The 18,446-nt window shown below is 38.5% G+C and overlaps 1 protein-coding gene across 1 annotated transcript in view; it reads left to right on the top strand.

Moving 5' to 3' along the window:
* Positions 1 to 13,153: 13,153 nt before the first annotated feature.
* The window catches only part of TES (testin LIM domain protein), a 35,268-nt gene continuing 29,975 nt past the window's right edge, over positions 13,154 to 18,446 (top strand). The window contains exon 1 of the mRNA XM_063309502.1: positions 13,154 to 13,597. Within this exon, the coding sequence (XP_063165572.1) occupies positions 13,571 to 13,597 (27 nt within the window). The 5' untranslated portion in view covers positions 13,154 to 13,570. The remainder of the gene's footprint in view (positions 13,598 to 18,446) is intronic.

Below are 18,446 nucleotides of genomic sequence, written 5' to 3' on the forward strand. Positions count from 1 at the left end.
GTGCGATAAGGAAATCTGAGAGTTGAAGTCATCCAAGTGGGAAAAGGCTATTCTAGACTATACCTTGTACTCCCAGAAGAATATTTCACTTACCAAATGAAGCATTATCCTAACCAGATTTATTTAGAGTATTTCCAGATAGAAAGATAGCCATGCTGGCAAAGATTATGGAAATTTAGACCACACGCAAGAAGCATCAGATTAAGAATCACTAATTTGTAATCTAACCCAACATATACATGTAAATAAGGGCTAAGCAACCTTTGTGGGGGGTCAGTAAGCGCTTTTTGAGAAACGTATCAGAACCAGCCAACAGTAAACCTCTTCCATGTTGTTGCCAAAAAACCCTTTATACAGTAGATGTGCCCATGTAGTTACTAGAAGTTGAGTTTGATTCATGGTAGCCTTTATCTTTTAGATAGTTTGACAATACTGTGTGTTGTGAGTGCTTTCATAGAACTGCTGTTCTATGCTGGGAAGAGGGCATGCACTTTTAATATTAACAAAATGGCTCTGCAGCATGGGAATCACAGAACTAGTAAGACTGTTTCCCATCTCTGTATCTACCCTCCACAGAAGCTCCTTGCTAGCCCAACTTGCCTTTGTGCTTTTCATGACCTAATGAGGACAAAAACTGGCAAGGTCAGAAGCAAAGGGATTGAGACCAGAATGGTCCATTACAGTAACAATGCAGAGGTTCCAACCATAGAAGCAGGGATAGGAGAAAGACGTAGGAGTGAACATGTGAATTACTTGCTATATATGGGCCTTAAATCCTGGAGTCTGCAAAAGCTGATTTTATGTTATTTTGTTATTCAAGGCCTTTCTAGTATCTGCAATAAAAGTATCTTATCAGAGCAATGTCCCTGAGTCTCTGACAGTGAGCTTTCTAGTACATGTATTTATTTGGGTGAAGTTTGATACTTACAAACCCACCATTTCTATTTTTAAAATACATATGGGATTTATGTGGGCTCCAGAAAGATAATTGTAAATAAAGAGAAAACAACAACTTCCTTTACAAAATATTAAACCCCACTCTTTTTTTAAAGTATTGACATATTAAATACGGATTTGGAAGCCAGGTGGGCTCTGAAGGAAGTGCCTGCAGAGAAACGGGGATGCCCGTGGACATCACATTAGGCACTACCCAGGTAAATGAATGAACAGAAATGCAGCTAGAATAAAGATGACAAACTAGCTGTAAAACAGAAAAAATTAACTTTTAATTGTGGAAGACTGAAACATCAACGTTTCCTGAAGGATTGCTCCTACCACAACACATGAGAAGATACTATACAGCTATTCTATCTTTCCTTCCTAAATGGATCTTTTTTGTAATAAAAAAGACATGAAAAAGCAGAAGGAAATTGCAAGAAGGTTACAACTGGAAAATGACAAATGTCTGGACTCTCCCCAGAAAATTTCATGAATGAGGCAGAGCGATTGCCCAAAATAAGTTTCATCTCCGAGCGACTTCCACCAATTGCAAAATAAGTATGCAAAGAAGGATTACAGCCCCATTGAACTATGGTTAATCAGCCACATTTTAGGAAGGAAAAAAAAGAGCTCTTGCTTACAAGAATACAGTGAAGGCTTTACATTCATCTGCACAAAAAGAAGTCAATGGAAATATCATCCAAAATGACAATGATAGGGTAAGGCATAACCTGATAAGCAGCTTAAGCAGCTCTCTGTGGAGAAATGCATCATTTCTGGACCCCAAGAGAACCTTAATACAAATCTACAAATTCAATATTTCACTGTCAGAGAGGGCATTAAAGGAGCTTATACTGCCTCAGATAAGCCTCTGCCTTTAAGAATCATTTCACAAGCATTGTCTCTACAGCAGAGGCTAACACACAACAGCCATGATATCATCATGCCAGATTTTGGAAATATCCTGCCTTTGATTATATCAGCATTGAGATATTTCCCATGATATCTGGAAAGCACTGATCTCCTGCCATCATTATTCAAAACAAGTGCTTTCTTTTTGTGCCAGAGTATTTATTTACAACCATTACATTTAGTCCTCATTTAGTGACTGCCTCATAGAGCGACTGTTTGCAGTTACAACGGTGATTAAAAAGTGACTTTATGACCAATCCTCACATTTACAACCTTTGCAGGTCTGTAAAGCATAGGAAAGCTGAGGTAAGATCATAAGCACAGCCACGGTTTCACTTAGTGACCTCTTCACTTAACAACCAAGTTGCCAGTCCCCATTATGGTTGCTAAACAAGGACTACCTGTACTGACACATGCTTTCAAGTGATATCAGTAAAATAGAAACAAAGAACCTCATGGACTTGAAAATGTAATGCACTGATCCTTGGTTGACAATCTCAGGTCATTATAACCAACACATCAGCCCCCAAATACTATTTCAATACAGCACTGGCCTGGACACTGACACACAATATCCTCTCAATACTACAGGAAGAATTTTGCATGGAGCCCTACAGATGGTTGTAAAAGTGGATTAGGTCGAGGTACATAAACAGCTTCAATCTCACACAGCACCAGGAACAATACTGACATCCTTAATTACAGGCCAACAAACAGGGAGCCTTGTCATCATAAACAAATTCAGGACAAAAACCTGAGAAGCATCTATCTCCCCTTACATTTTACAAGCTCTATCTGTAGATTTAACTGAAAAATACCTATGTAAGTCTGAGGAAGGAAGGAATAGTATTACATTTTAACAGATACATCCCCCAAAGGCTGGGCTATCTTTTGAGACAATATGAAACGATGAATTTATGAGATAGCACTGGCTTCCAAGGAAAACTATAATCCATTGATAACTTGCCAGAGAACACCATCCTAGCTCCCTTAGAAAATGAAATTCTTTACTCGGAGAATCGATAATTTGTCCTTCTTTTGCCCATGCATATGTTTTGTCAAAGGGCAGAGTGAAGCAAGTAGGAATGGCTTTGTCTCACTCACACACTTGTCAGGACTTCCTGTGTTTCCCCATGTCAGTGGGGTTGCTCAGTTTTGTTAGCTTTCCTAATAATGTAAGTTTACTTTAACATTGAAAGTATAGTTCCTGTGTTTCCTGCTGAAAATTATAGGAAAGTATGCTATACATTTTTACTACTTTTGCCATAAATAGTTGAATTTGCTGATTTGAATGGCCTTGGCACCCAAATTGTCCTCAGGTAAGGAAGAGCAGGGAGGGATTTCTACCCAGATTTTCAGTAAGTATGCTAAAAACAAGGAAAAGAGAAAGTCTTCTTCAAACAGGGATAAACTTTTGGTGACTTCATGGACATATCCATGTGGATTTCTCAGCAGCAGTACAGAAATGGTTTGCTGCTGCTGTCTTCCAGAGCATTTTTTTTTCAGCTCTGCAGTCTAACTATAGTTCTGGTATTCCCTGGTTATCTTCTGTCTAGATACAAATCAGGTCTAACCCAGCTTCAGTACTGAGGCCAATCAATGTTTTCCACTGAAATTCTTGATATTAAAACTTTCATTTTGTTGCAAATGAATAAACATTTTCTAATACAAACCTGAACCCATTAATTGAAAATAACTTGTCAGGAATAATGCTTCTTGCAGAACAAGTCTTGCATTTAAATTTGAACTATAACTCTAATCCTTGTATCTGACACAGATCAAAATCCCAGAAAGGAAATTAATCAATTGTACCCAGAATCTGTTTATCCCCAAACTAAACCCAGGGGGAGAATAAAGTGAATTTAATAGATGAGAATATATGTAGTTCAGGGTTGAACTGTGGAGTCTTTGGTATTCTCTGAGCTTGGATGTTTCCCTGCAGACGTTTCATTACCCAGCTAGGTAACACCATCAGTGTGAATAAACCAAGGACTCCAAAGTGAATTTAATTCCTTGCCAATATCCAAAAAGTAGAATCTACAGCTAACATGGATTTGAATTTTCCTCTAAATTCCACAAAGTAAAATAGTTGAAACAGGCAAGAGGAGATGTTTGGCCAACATCAGCCCCACATCAGTAAAAGCTTTAGCTTTTGAGCATATGAATCAGAGCTATCACACCAAAATCCAGACAATCATTCTTAACTCTTAAGAATTGTTAAGCTAAAAGTGATAATCTAGATCAGCATTTCTCATGACAGCAACTTTAAAATGCATGGATTTTGACTCACAGAATTCTGGGAATTGAAGTCCACACACCTTAAAATTGCTGAGATTGAGAAACACTGATCTAGACTTTTGCAGCCCAGATATGGTAGTCCTAAGGTTTTTCAAGGATACATTAGTTGTACTTCTGATCAGAAAGTCAACCTGATATAGCCCAACATCAAACATTTAGATACATTCTGCTAGGTACCATCTACAAAGTTAACAGTATCAAGCCTGGCCTCTGTGAAATTAAGAGGATTAAAAGTAAAACAGAATGGACCCCATACCGAGTCATACCCATTCAAGTGCTTGTAACGATGTCACACAGAATATCCAGATCTATGTTCTACCAAGTTACAGGAAGACAGATTTCAGCTGAATGTTTGAAAAGAGCATTATTTATTTATTTTTTATTTTATTTATTTTCTATCCCACCTTTATTACTTTTCTTTATAAATAACTCAAGGAGGAGAACATACCATATACTCCTTCCTCTAACTAACTATAAAAGCAGTTCAACAGTAGAATTAATTACCAAAAAGAACAGTGGGCTCTCCCTCACTGGATGCATACAAGTAGGTCAGCCAGGAATACAGGTAGTCCTTGTTTAGCAACCACAAGTGGGACTGGTAACTTGGTCATTAAGTGAAGCAAGTCACTAAGTGAAACCACGCCTGTGCTTAAGATGTTACTTCAGCTTTCCTTTGCTTTACAGACCTGCGAAGGTCATAAAATTACTTTTTCATCTCTATTGTAACTGCGAACAGTTGCTAAATGAGGCAGTTGCTAAACAAGGACTACCTGTACTTTAATTCAGATCCTTGTAGAGGTCAAGGGGTTGAATGCAGTGCCTTCCCAATTCTTGCATTCTACAAATACCAGCCTTGTTATCTTTTACTAGGTTGGATTTCTTAGCTAACAAATCCACTGGATTGGACTTCTTTTAAAGGAAAAAGATGCAGGAATATGGTACCATGATTAATCACATTTTTTTCAGAGTCAGTAACTATATCTGAACTTATTTCATCTAAATTAGCTTACCACGTTTAGGTAAATTATGATGCTTGATATTGGAGGAAATCAATAAATTGACTTTTGTTTTCTGCTCTTAGGATCAAAAACATTTAAATAAGTGGATTGGAAAAATATTTTTATTTACCCAGTAATGCTGTCTTTCATTTTGCAATGTTAAAGAAAACTGTATTAGCATATAAACACAGAATCACTTTTAAGGTTTCAACTGTTATTTTGTTTAAAAAAAATACTAAATATGCTTTTCAATCAACAGTGATGCAAAAAGGGCTTCTGTCTTTACACAATCGTTATAATGGCTCTTTATGAAACAAAAGGCCATAATGATAATGCTGTGTTTTTAAAACTGTGCTATATGACAGTTATAAATAGTATCACTCAGGGAACTGATTTCCAAGTTCACAGAACAGTTGATGTATCCAATGAAAGATTACAGTAGTCTAGCAATAAATGTCACCTTAGCCAGAAAGGAATATTAGCCTTCATACTGTATGGCATACATGACCTCATCAGGATTTGGGCTCTTAGTTGATTTGAAAATGACTTTATCTAAACTCTTCATCACCCAAAGGCAACTGTCAGCCTCCTAATATAGAATTCATCACAGTGACATTAGTATTCAAATACCATAATAAAAAAATATTTAGTACTCTACAGTTGAGAACAGCATTCGGATCTGTAAATTTTCCAGTTGTGTTTATTCTGCTATGCATTTCCTAATCAGCAAGAAATATCATAGCACTTTCCAAAATTACTGGAGATGTTTGTGAAATATTTGAGTCTGATGAAGAAGCAGTATACACATAGTTGTAAACCGCCCAGAGTGCCTCTGGTGAGCGAAGATGGGCAGTGACAAATTTGATTGATAAATAAATAAATATTACTGTAATAAATAAATAAATAAATAAATAATATTCTTAAAGATGCACTCCTAATGGAAGGGGGCAGTATAATAGCATTCTAAAAAACAGGAGTGATGCTGCTTTATACCCATTCCACCAAACAGTACCATTCCTTCCTTAGATGCCCTCAAGCAAAGATTTTATTGTGCAATTTCCATGTCTCCTTTCATTGGAAATTTGGTTGGACTGTGTGTGGAAAAACAATCATTTTCCTGTTATAACCTCCCATGGTGTCTTTCCATTTCTTCTATTCTTTTTCCTCATAACAAAACCACTACAAAATTCATTGGGGGAAAGGAGGAATAATGCCCAGTGCCTTTTGATTTATAACATTAGGAGGTCTTGTTTGGAAGCACCAAGAGACACTTTCAGTATTCTAGAACATCAGCCTCCCTGACTCTTACTGTACTTCTTTATTCAGTTTACACATGCAGAGTTAGGCTGCTCCAATTTGGCATCCTCCAGAAGTGTATACCTTAGCTGGGATATCTAATGGCCATGCTAACTGGATATGATAGGAACTATAATTGAATACATCCAGATGCCACCAGGCAGACAAACACTGGATTATACCATAGTAACTACAAGGAGAAAAGGCATGCCTTCCTGCAATTCTAAAATGCCATGTAACATACCTTGGTTACCTGGACGGTACCACGTTGGGGAAGGTTGACAGCCTAGACCTACTCAGAGCTGCTTCTGTTCCTTTAAACATCCAACTGCTCTTTGCAAACTTGACAAACTATGGCTTTTCCTACTTTAGTATTCATAGAAACAGCCTGCTCTGGTTATTTTCATGTTAAATGCCATCTTCTTCAATAATGGTTTCACTTCCATGTTGATTCTGTTACTAACTCATCTTTATTTGGCATGCAGCTAATACATCAGTAAAATTAGACTCTTAAACTGAAATTAAATGCAAGAAGATGGAGGTGCTGTAGTTCAATAGAAAAAATTAAAGACAGGATTGGAATTCAGTTCTTCTAGAAGGGATTGTATTCCCACATATAGACCACACTCACAGCTTAGGAACGCTCCTTGACCCTTCCCTACCCATGGACTTCCACATGAAAGCAATGATAAGGAGCAAACTTATGCAGTTGCATTTAGTATGCTAGCCACAAATATTCCTAAATTGATCAGAGCTGAAAGCTGTTATCATTGCCTTCCTTACATCATAGATTATTATGATGTGCTCTTCATATATTTATCCTTGAAGAGCATTTCAAAGATTCAGTTAATGCAAAATGCTATTTCTAGATTATTAACCAGTGTATAATATCATTTTTATGTCACACACTGAAAAAGTACACTGGTTGATAGTTGAGTGTGAACTTTCCAAGACAAGATTTGCAAGAGAACACTTTCTGAAGATGCTGCATTTGGCAGAACTTCATTGATTGGCCTTGTGGGAAAGAGTTCTCACCTGTGGAATATATTCTTTTTTGTGTTGATTGGTCCCTACCCTCTGATCTCAGGACAGGCATTAATGGACTGCAGCCTTAGAAACTATTGGCATACAAATTAAAAGACCTAATAGAAAATATTAATTACTTTATGGCCACAGTGTAAGGCAATGCTATCTTAAACTGTACTAGAATAGCACCAAGCTAGGGGAAAATGCCTTAAAGCATTCTTATTATCCCAGAGGTCACATAATAGGCTTTATATTAACATCTTCTCATAAAAACCACCAGGAAGTATGTATCATTTTATCTCAGCTGAAATCACAAATATCCTGCACAGAGCTGGTCTTTCCTGTTATCACAATCCATTTTCAATTCATCATGGTTGTTCTAGGACACATGACATCAAATGGTTCTTTAGCCCTAGCTGAAAAAGAAGCAAAAACAGTTTGGAAGGCTATGGGAACTGATAGAATACCCACTGAAATAGGGCAAGCAACAGAAGAAGAATCAGTAAATGTAATGGCATGTGGGAATGGCCTTGAGGACTGAGGGGAAGAGATGTTGCCTAGGGAACGATCAGATAAAAGAGGGAGGAGCCCACAACTGCTTAATGGTCAGAGAAACAAACTTAAGAAGGATCCGCCCTAATTGATCAGGCTGTAAAAAAGACTTGCAAGATTGACCTCAGCTCTCCCAGGTAAACTAGACAGGAAACATGACCAGATGAGTTAATTCTACTTTATTGTAAGACTACATTAACAGAATCTCGCAAGTCTGAAAGTACAAATCTCCCACCATCTCTTTTTGCATCCTGATCAATTAGGGCGGATACTTCCTAAGTTTCTTTCTCTGACCATGAAGCAGTTGCAGGCTCCTCTTTTCTCTGATCATTCCCTAGGCAGCATCTCTTCCCCTTGTCCCACAACGTCATTCCCACATAACATTACAGTAAAAGACAAGCTATGCCAGCAAATCTAGAGAATGTCACAACGGCCAACAGATTGGAAGAAGTCAATCTACATTCTAATACCAAAAAAAGGAGTCTTAACAGAATGTGCACACTATTGTACAATATCCTTAATTTCACATGCTAGCAAAATAATGCTTAGGGTCATCCAACACAGATTAGAGCCCTACATGGAAAAGGAGATGAGCTGGCTTTAGAAAAGGCCAAGGAACATGAGATATTATTGCTGATGCATGCTGAATAATTGAGAAAGTCAAAGAATATCAAAAAGAAGCCACTATGTGGTTTATTGATTATAGAAGGCCTTTGATTGTGTCAATCATGTCAAGCTATGGAAAGTGCTCAGAAAAATGGGAATCTCAGAAAATCTCACTGTCCTGAGAAATTTATATACAGGTCAGGAAGCCACAGTACTGACAGAACATGGTGAAGCAGACTGGCTCCAGGTTGGCAAAGAAGTGAAACAAGGCTGTATACTCTCCCTTTATTTATTCAATCTATATGTCAAATATATATTAAGTGAAGCTGGATTAGAAGAAGATGAGCATGGTTTTAAAACTGGAGGAAGAAACATCAATAACATACACAATGCTAATGACACTACCGTGATAACCAAAAATGCAAAGGAGCTCTAATAATAAAAATCAAGGACAGTGAAAAAATGGGACTAAAATTCAATATAAAAAAGACCAAACTAATGACAACAGGAAGGACAACCAGCCTATGAAGTGACAATGAAGATATCAAAGTGGTGGATAGCTTCTGTCTTTTAGGATCAACCATCAACAGTAAAGGAACAAGCAGTCAAGAAATATGCTGCAGACTAGCACTTGGTAGAGCGGCCATTATGGCTGTGGAAAAGCTATTTAAATGCCAGGATGTATCTATACCTACAAAGATCAGAATTGTTCAAGTCATGGTATTCCCTGTGACACTCTATGGAAGCAAAAGTTGGACTTTGAAGAAGCAGGATAGGAAGAGTATTGATGATTTTGAACTTTGGTATTGGGGAAGACTACTGAGAATACTATGAGCAGACAAGAAAACAAACAAATGGATCTTCAAACAAATCAACTCAGAGCTTTCACTCAAGGCACAAATGACCAGGCTCAAATTATTCTACTTTAGACACATTATGCAAAGAGCTATCTCTTTGGAGAAGGCTCTAATGATGGGGAAAGTGGAAGGAATAGTTATAATTATGTTATACGTAATTTTTAGCAAGCATTGGAGGTATGTCCCATAATACTTTTCATAATATAATATTCAATCATATCACATCATCTAAACCAAATTAGACTTTCCCAAATATATTAATGAACAGCCTGCTTTGCTGTGGCTCTAAAAGTGGCTGATCCACTGCTGGTGAACACAGGAAAATGTTTTCCTATTCACTTCACTGTAGAAGGAAACTCCATCCACATATTCACTGCACATGGCTGTAATGGCTGCTCCAAATAAGCAGACTGGGATGCTCTGAAAGCAAACAAAAAACTACAACGTAAAGACTTCAAAGAAAGGAGGTACAGATTTTCTTATATAGGTGATGGGATCTCCTCTAGACATTGTTCAAAAAAGAAATTCTTCCACTTTTCTTACTAGGATCTGATTGCAAGATATGCATTACGGTATGAGATGCCAGTTATTGGGTTAATTTATTTCGTATGGCATAGCAGAATGATGTGCTTGTTAAGCTATTTGCTGTAGTTCTGTCGCCTAACTGTAAGTGGACTCTGCATGTACCAATATCTTCTCATGTGATCTTTGGAAATAAGTCATTATTCCAAACCATGCTTCAGGAAAAATTTCCAGCTGTCCAATTTGTGTTTATTTCTATTCCATCAGTTGTTATAGCTACATGGACTTGAAATTCCTCTGCAGGAAACTTCAAGAGAGTAGTGAAAAATATATTTTCAGGCATATTTAGCATTTTGTAAGGCAAGAGGAGGTTGAAACAAGCATGACTTTGAAGGTGACCATCACCATCATCTCATCTCCACATCTCTGCTCTCCAGAGCTTGTGCTACCTATATTTTACTGAATGCATATCGTATTAACAGTTCAGTTTTTGCTACCTTGAACTTAACACTACTAAGAGTTTCACACTGGTTGAAAGTTTGCAGGGAAAAAAGAGGCTTCACTAAAATATTTTGAACCTGCAGTAGTTTGTATTTCTTGTAGTTCAGTTTTATGCATATTTATTCAACGGCAAGCCCAACTATGATCATATTAGTCTTACCTCTTAGTAAATGTGTTAGGATAGGTGGTATAATTTCTGGAACCAATGCAACTACCACTCTCTATAGCTAACTTTCAATACCAATAATCCATTGAGATAAAGCAATTGAGATAAAATCCATAGCTATTATACTTTTAAAATTGAGGAAATGAACTCAAATTTGACCCACCATAGTTTGTAATGCTTGAGCAGACAACATGAATATATTACATTCTATATTAAAGCACACACAAACAACTTGAAATAACTTGAGGCCGCATTTATCCTCCCCCCCCCCACCCCAAAAAAGAGGCACAGTGAAATCTGAACATGCTTAATCATAGAATTTTTTGAGTCAGGAAATAAAAGCAGATGTAAAAACAGATGTAAAAATGCAGCAGAGATGGTCCCAGTTGGCTGACTAGAGCTTCAAAAGAAAATATCCTTCACTCATAACTTAAACAAAGAGGAAAAATTGCAGATTTCTGTGCCTAGTAAAAAAAAGGAAGGAAGGAAAGGAGTATAAAAAGTTACTTTGAGAAAGGTTTTTAATAACTCAGCTGGTTTAATTCTACATGTATTTCTAAAAATATATAAATTAGCTCACAGATTGAGATTTAGATAATAAGCCTTTCTGTCCTCCAAGGGTTGCTGAATGTCAATAATATAACAATAGCTGAAGCCACAGCAGCTAGATCTCCTGCTGAGTCTAGAGCTGCCGGCTAACATAACATAGGATTGTAATATCTATATGTTCTATCCCAGTGTTTCTCAACCTTGGCAGCTTGAAGGTGTGGTCTTCAACTCCCAGAATTCCCCAGCCAGCATTGAGAAGGTTGAGAAACATTGTTCTATCCACTAGCAAGCTACTATGGAAGCTGAAGTGCAAAATAAACCGGAGGTTGCTTATGCCCAGTGGTGAGCAATCTTTGTATGCAATTGGGGATTCCTCCAAGATTGTGTGATTTTCATTTTGAAAACTGCAATAGAATAAGGGTGGCGTAACTCAAATGGGCTTAACCTGCTGATTACGATCGCCACCAAACCCAACTGAAAGAAGGGGGCAAAGCTCCAGTCACGAATCCTTACCACCATGTTCTCCTCTGCAGTCCTTAACTGCCAAAATAAAGTTTTAAAATAATGTCTAGCCCTGAACCTAAATGTGAGATCCTAGCCCCTCCTTGGGTTCCAAGTCCCACTGAACCTCTTCCAAATGTCCCCTGCTTTTGTACAAAGGAATTTCCTGCATCTGATTTTGCCCCATGTCCATCTTCTCTTAAGTGTAATATATCCACTGTGCTCTTAATTATTTGGAGGAGTCATTTATCCTCATCTGGGCAAGGACTGATTGGAAGAAGCAGAGCATGCAGTCAGCCCTTACGCATACACTTAGGCCTTTTAAACATTCAGGCTTCACAGATCATGCAAGCCATCACGGGCTTTATTTGGTTTTGATTTAATGTGGTCCAGTATACGAATTCAGCCCCTGTGTTTTGTAAACGAAGGCTTAGCGTCAGGGGTGAGCCAGCCACTGTGATTGATTAAATCATGCTTAAAACAAACTTGGATTAATGATCTGTGAGTCATTCTATCAGCTCTGCAAAAGCTGCTGAAGAATAACAACTCCTTAGGAGCTGAAAGAAGAGTTCAAAGGCCCCGCCTCAGCTTTGCACTTTGTTCTACTTCACCCTGAACTCCTTTTCCCTATTACTGTCTGGCTCCCTGCCCCAGTGTTCAAGGCCCAGTTTTTCAGAGACTCTTTTTCTATTTGCTTTTTCTTGCCTCAGTTCTGTAATACCAACCCCAGCAGCTAACCCTCCTTTCATTCTTTCTCAATCCATATCCTGCCAAGAATCTTTTTGTCTCCCACATACCTTACTAACATTCAACTCAATGCTTATGAACTTACAATCTGACTGACCATTTTCTATTTGCTTTTTCTTGGACCCCTTGGTTTTACTTTTGATCATAAAATCAGCCAGAAGCAAATTAACAAAGTCATATGAAATAAAATGGGAAAGGCAAATTTCTTCTTCAACAGAACTCAACTCCTAAACGATTCCATATGCATGCCCATACTTTTTTCCCCACTTTCTTCTTTATTTCCTACAGCCTTGGGATTTCCAGGTGTCTCTCATACAAGTACTAACAAGATATCACCGGGCTTAGCTTTCCTAGATGTGGCAAGGCGATGCCACCTAGCTGAGTCCAAAAACCAAGAGACGGGTGAGAAAGGCTCATTAAGTACTGGAGCAGTTTTTGAAAAGAAAGGATTATCTCGTTAAGAGCGGCCAGCCCCTCAATACAATCCAATACTAAAGCGTTCTTTTCTTTCCTTCGTCCCAGAAAAGAAAGAAAAGGCAGGCAAATGCGCCAGCAGCAATTGGCTGAGCTGGGCGGCTGCGTCAGCAAATACCTTTGCCATGACCTTCTCTGACACCCCATTCATTGACTGACTCAGAAGCCCAGCCAAAACTACCCGTTTTAAGCCTAGACGCCGCCCGAGGTCGGCTCACACCGCTGCCAAGCCTCCGACTTGCGCTCGCTCAACGCCCGGCAGTCAAACGCGAACTGCCCCCGGGCAAAAGCCAGCCCGCTGCTTTGGGTGAGCGGGCTGGCCGAGCAAAGGTATTCGGAGGGCCCGCCATTGGCTGTCAGACTTGCAAGCTGCTGAGCTCTGATTGGCTGCAGGGCTTCCTTTGTTCCTTTCCCCGCTGCCGCAGAAGACGGAAGTTTGACTCTACTCCGCAGCAGCTGGGGAGATGCAAACGGAGACCAGGAGCGAGCGGTGTGGAGCAATCTCTCGGAACACATTTCCTTTCTAGCCACATCCTACTGTCAGTAGGGGTGGAGGAGGAAGGAAAAAGGCGTCTCTGCTGTCGTTGGTCCCGGAATCTCGTGCTGCCTGTGCTGAGGGTCCCGATATGGATTTGGAGAGCAAAATCAAGAAGGTAAGAGAACAGCGAGCCGGGGAACTGGGGGAGTTGATCAGAAGTTACCTGTCTGCGCTGGGCAACGCCCTGATCCCTCGGAATCTTGTCTTGTCCTTTGACATAGTTGAGAAGAGCCCAAATTTGACACCCCACCGTTTCAGTCTCTCCGCGTTCTTCACCGAAGCGAGCCGGATGGTGCTTTGAGAAGGGGAATTTATGATTTTCTTTATTTTAGCGAATATCTATTTGGTTGGTTGATGACTGGCTGTTGGTTTGGTTGAAGGCGAGACTATATGCACGTTTATGATACTTGCACAATGTAGTCATAATTAGGTCTACTCAGAAGTAAATTGTGTTCACTCCTGTAAATAAAAGTTACATGGAATTGCCCCACTTGCCCCAGCTGAACACAAAAATATAAATGGTTGTGGGGAGGTACCCTTAGGAATGTACAATCATTTGAGCTAGGAATACAAAGTTAAAATTAAATAATGGGGATAAAACTGCATACGTGCTCACATTATCCAAAGTGCTACCCAAACAAAGTTGCTCAGGTAAATCCCCAACATAAAAGGAAGCCCACCTTCATTTCTCCTGCCTATCCACACAGGAAGACTTCAGAAACATAGGTTCTTTGGGTGCAAAGAAATGATGACATAAATTAATCTATGTTTCTGTGATAGATTGATTTATGTCAAAGTCTTCTGTAATTTCTGCGTTTGATTCTGACTTTTCTGGCTTTAGATGAGTTGATCTCTTGTATGCCTATTGTAGTTCCAAGATGTTAGGTAAGAACACTGAGATAGTTAAACTTGTCATCCTCTCACTTGATATAATATCCTTATCTTTTCAATCAATGACTTTAATTTTGAATATTTCAGATTCTAACCTGGAGCATAGGCTCTTGGTGAATCCTAAGCTCCCAGAGCCAAGATCTTGGAAAATATTAAACCTGAATAAAGCTTCTCTTCCTCCACTGATGGCAGATAGAAGCTTTACTATATTTGTGTAGGTGGGGTGGGAAGAACAGATCATCTGTCCTGCAAGATTCTTTACTGGCCATTGTTACTGCTGTTGGTTGAAATTGTGGGTGGTCCTCAATACAAGGTCCCTTGGAAGGCCCCAGTCCTTGGGCCCTTCAGCAGAAAAGTTATTGTGACACGTTTGGAGGATACCAGGCTATGAAAAGCTGATACATATAAATTTCAGGCATGTGAACATCATAATCACTAGACCTTCCATATGGTTATGATATCTGGAAATGTGCATCTGAACAATGGACTTTGCTATATCAGTTTGCTGCATAAGCTTTTGATTTGAACAAATTTTATCTTACACCTGTGAAAACTATGGATTGACTGAGAATTTGCTTTTTAAAAATTACAGGTAATTTTTTTTACAGTGCACACCAGAGAAAGCTTTTTTTATTATTATGACTTGTCAGACATTCCATTCTTATCAACTGTTTCTGGTTATGGCCAAACATACACATGTGTATGAGGGAAAATAACTGAAAAAAAGATGCAGAATACAATTCCTTATCACCCTTGAAATAATGGGGAAGATGTAATGTTGTCATGTTGAATGTAGAAGGATCCAGTCCTGGGATAACTGTAGCCTTTATCTTTTCCTTCCACTTTTTCCTAAAATAGAGTTTTAAAAAATAATGTATGGAAAACCTATATTAGACAACATCTTTTGTCAGAGGTTAAGACATCTCTAGATGTTGTTTGTTGCTAGGACCACTAAGATGTACATACTACATCTTAGTAGTCCTACCAGCTGTGCTATAGTGGATGATGCTGGGAGCTGTATTTCTGAAAGATTTGGTGGTTCATAGGTACCTAGCATTAATTATGTAGTCTGTAGAAAACTAGATGCTTATTTGTAGCCCAACAGTTAGACACCTATGCAGTATCATTCTCCCCACCATAAGATGGTGCTCAGCGATTGGCTGAGGTTCAACATGATGCTAAGACATTACTTTTTAAAATCAGAGTTTGTTGAATAACTTGTTTAAATGTAAGACTAAACAGCAATGGGTATGTTTGCCCCTCATTCAACCCAGATCAAACCAGCTTCATTATGATTTAATGTTACCTGTGAACCTCGCCACCCTCTCCAATACTTAGCCATCACAGCTAAAAGACATTGATAGTCTAATCTTCCATGAATTTAAAACTACCCAGTTGTTTGCCATCATTTCATCTTGAGGCAGTAGATTTAATCGTTTTAAAATGTGCTTTCTGGAGGAGTATTTTTATCGGTCTTGGCAGGATTTCTATATTCCTTTGAATGTTGTTACTTTTGGTCAGGTCATTCCATTTTGGCTTTTCTCTGTGTAAGTATCCAAAAATTAGATTCATCTTTGCCGTATAGAGCAGTGTTTCCCAGTCTTTCATATGATAAATCTCACCAATCCTCTGTCAACTTGAGTCCCATCAAGCTAGAAACCACAGGGTTTGTATGTATAATACATTCAAATACATATTTTGTTACTAAATTTATCAATTATGATAAGTTTTAACAATACAACAATTCTGTGGAAAGTATTTTTTCTCAAATAACTAAAATAATGAATGGGAACTAACTGGGACTGAAGCTGTGTTTGTTATTTTAAGAGCAGTCTTCTCCTGAGCCCAAATCAAATATAATTCAAATAATGAAAGGAAACTAATGCATAACATTATTTTATTTTGGATAGCTGTAGCCCACTGGTGGGTTTGTAACAATTTTCCACTATGCAAGAAAAGTAAGCATGGTCACACCCAGGTAATACTTGGATGGAAAACCTCCAGAAGGTACCAGAGTTGAAAACCAGATGCAAAATCAAAAATACATACTGCACTAAGGAAGTGGTAAACTGCTTCTGTATTGTTACCAAGATGCCTACATGCCTACAAGTCACCAGGGCTGAGCCCAACTTAAAGAGACTTGCCTTTATTTATCAACTGCCCAGAAAAAGGGTGAAAGTAAGATGAGGCACTGCAAAGGGTCCTGCAGAAAAGAGGGTTAGAAGTGCTATCAGGTAGCATTCTAAATCTGTACTTTGTTCAGAGTTATGTCCCCAGGGCAGCCATTTAACAAGAAAAGCCACAATATGTTTTCAGCATCCTGAATGTTCCTATCATCCCAAACAGGCTCCTTATCCTTTCAGTAGTAAATGCTATAGAGTTCAAGTGTAGGGTCTACACTGTTTAAATGCCTCACCCAATTACCTGTTAAATCCATCGTATTTCAGCTAATGATATGTAATGCAGTGAAGACATCTTAGATGTATGGAGGACAAATTAAAGGTAAGATCATAAGCATGACATCAACTTACTGACGTAATCTCAGGGAGACTGTTGATTTTCAACAATAAGCTTGAAGCATCCATCTCAGAAAAAAAAATGGGTGGGTCCTGAGTAGTAGATGTGTGTACAAATGTATGAATTTGTGTGCATTGCATGTGTATATACATGCATGCACACTGACATTTTATATATCTTACCATATATTACATCAAGTCTGCCATAGGGCTGCCAAGGACAATTCTGTTTCCTTTATTAAGTGCTTGCTGGCTCGACTTACGTTCTAGTCTGCAGTCTGTGCTGCCCGATCTGTAACACTGGTGAACTCCATAACATACGTCAGCAGGTCTCAGACACGGATCACGTTTGCATGCTCAGCTTCCATAGTTTACCTCAGGAAAGAAGACACTGACACAGAGGTTTGGGTGTTCATTGTCTGTCTCTCTCTCCCTCTCTCTTTGGAAAATAAGAACTATTTCTATTCAGACGATAAATCTTTGATTTGGGGTATATTCTTGGATGTGTGAAAAATTAAAATGAAGAGAGGCAAAAATGCAAGGTGGCTTACAATTATATCGTACAAGTACTATTTAACATGCAGGCATAAAGTTTTGACTCCTATTTACTGCAAAGTCCAAGTTGGTCATTGTTTTCACAGAGCTTTTCTTAATACATACTTCTTGCTTTGTGGCTGCTACCTTGGAAACAAGCAAACATGGAAATCACTAATTATTCTGAAGTTGGATTCAGTGCCATCATTTTAATGCAACTTGTCTGAAGTGAGGCCAGATGGAAACCTCCTCCTCTTAACAGACTTAACAAATGCTTTACTGTGCAGGCAATTTTATAGAAATGGCATTAACACAAGAACATCCTCAGTTTACTTCTATACTTGGGAATTCTGTCAAAGCAGGGCTAAGCAAGAACTGTGTGGTGATGTTTACAGACAAGGAGTCTTTCTAATAAAATAACCTAAGAGTAGTAACATGAAAGGGTAAGATTTAAAAGGCACCAAGCAGCCAACCGAAAAGCCAAGGTAATAAATTGTGTCCATCCATTTAAAACCTTGTTGTATCAAATAAATGTTCCATAGTGTTTATCTTCAAATTGTGTTTAATGGCAATACATCTTTTGGTGTTTGTATATATACTCAATAAGTTCTTTCAGTTCTGGAACTTGGGCACCTCTGGCTGTGTGGGCTTCAACTTCCAGAATTCTCAGCAATGGCTCTACTGGTGAGAAAGATGCCAGGATAGGATCGAGTTTGCATTTAGACATGCACTTTCCAAAGAAAGTGTAGCTGGACAATCAAATTATTTTCTTTTCCTTGCTTTAGAGATTAGTCAAGCCTGCATTTGTCCATGCGATCACCTTCTTGTTTCCCTTTTGAGTCTTCAAAAATGTGAAGAAGAAAGGCAGTAATTTTTCTTGCATATACTGCAATAAGAAAAAAGGGAATATATCCCACGTGTGCATAATCTTTATGAACAATGGGCTTTTCCCCAATATACTTTTTTTAGTTTGCAAACTCCATTCTAAGCTGCAGAGAATGGTGATTTTTAAAAAAATTATAG

This window comes from Candoia aspera, chromosome 7 (assembly GCF_035149785.1).
Source record: "Candoia aspera isolate rCanAsp1 chromosome 7, rCanAsp1.hap2, whole genome shotgun sequence".
Classification (NCBI taxonomy): Eukaryota; Metazoa; Chordata; class Lepidosauria; order Squamata; family Boidae; genus Candoia; species Candoia aspera.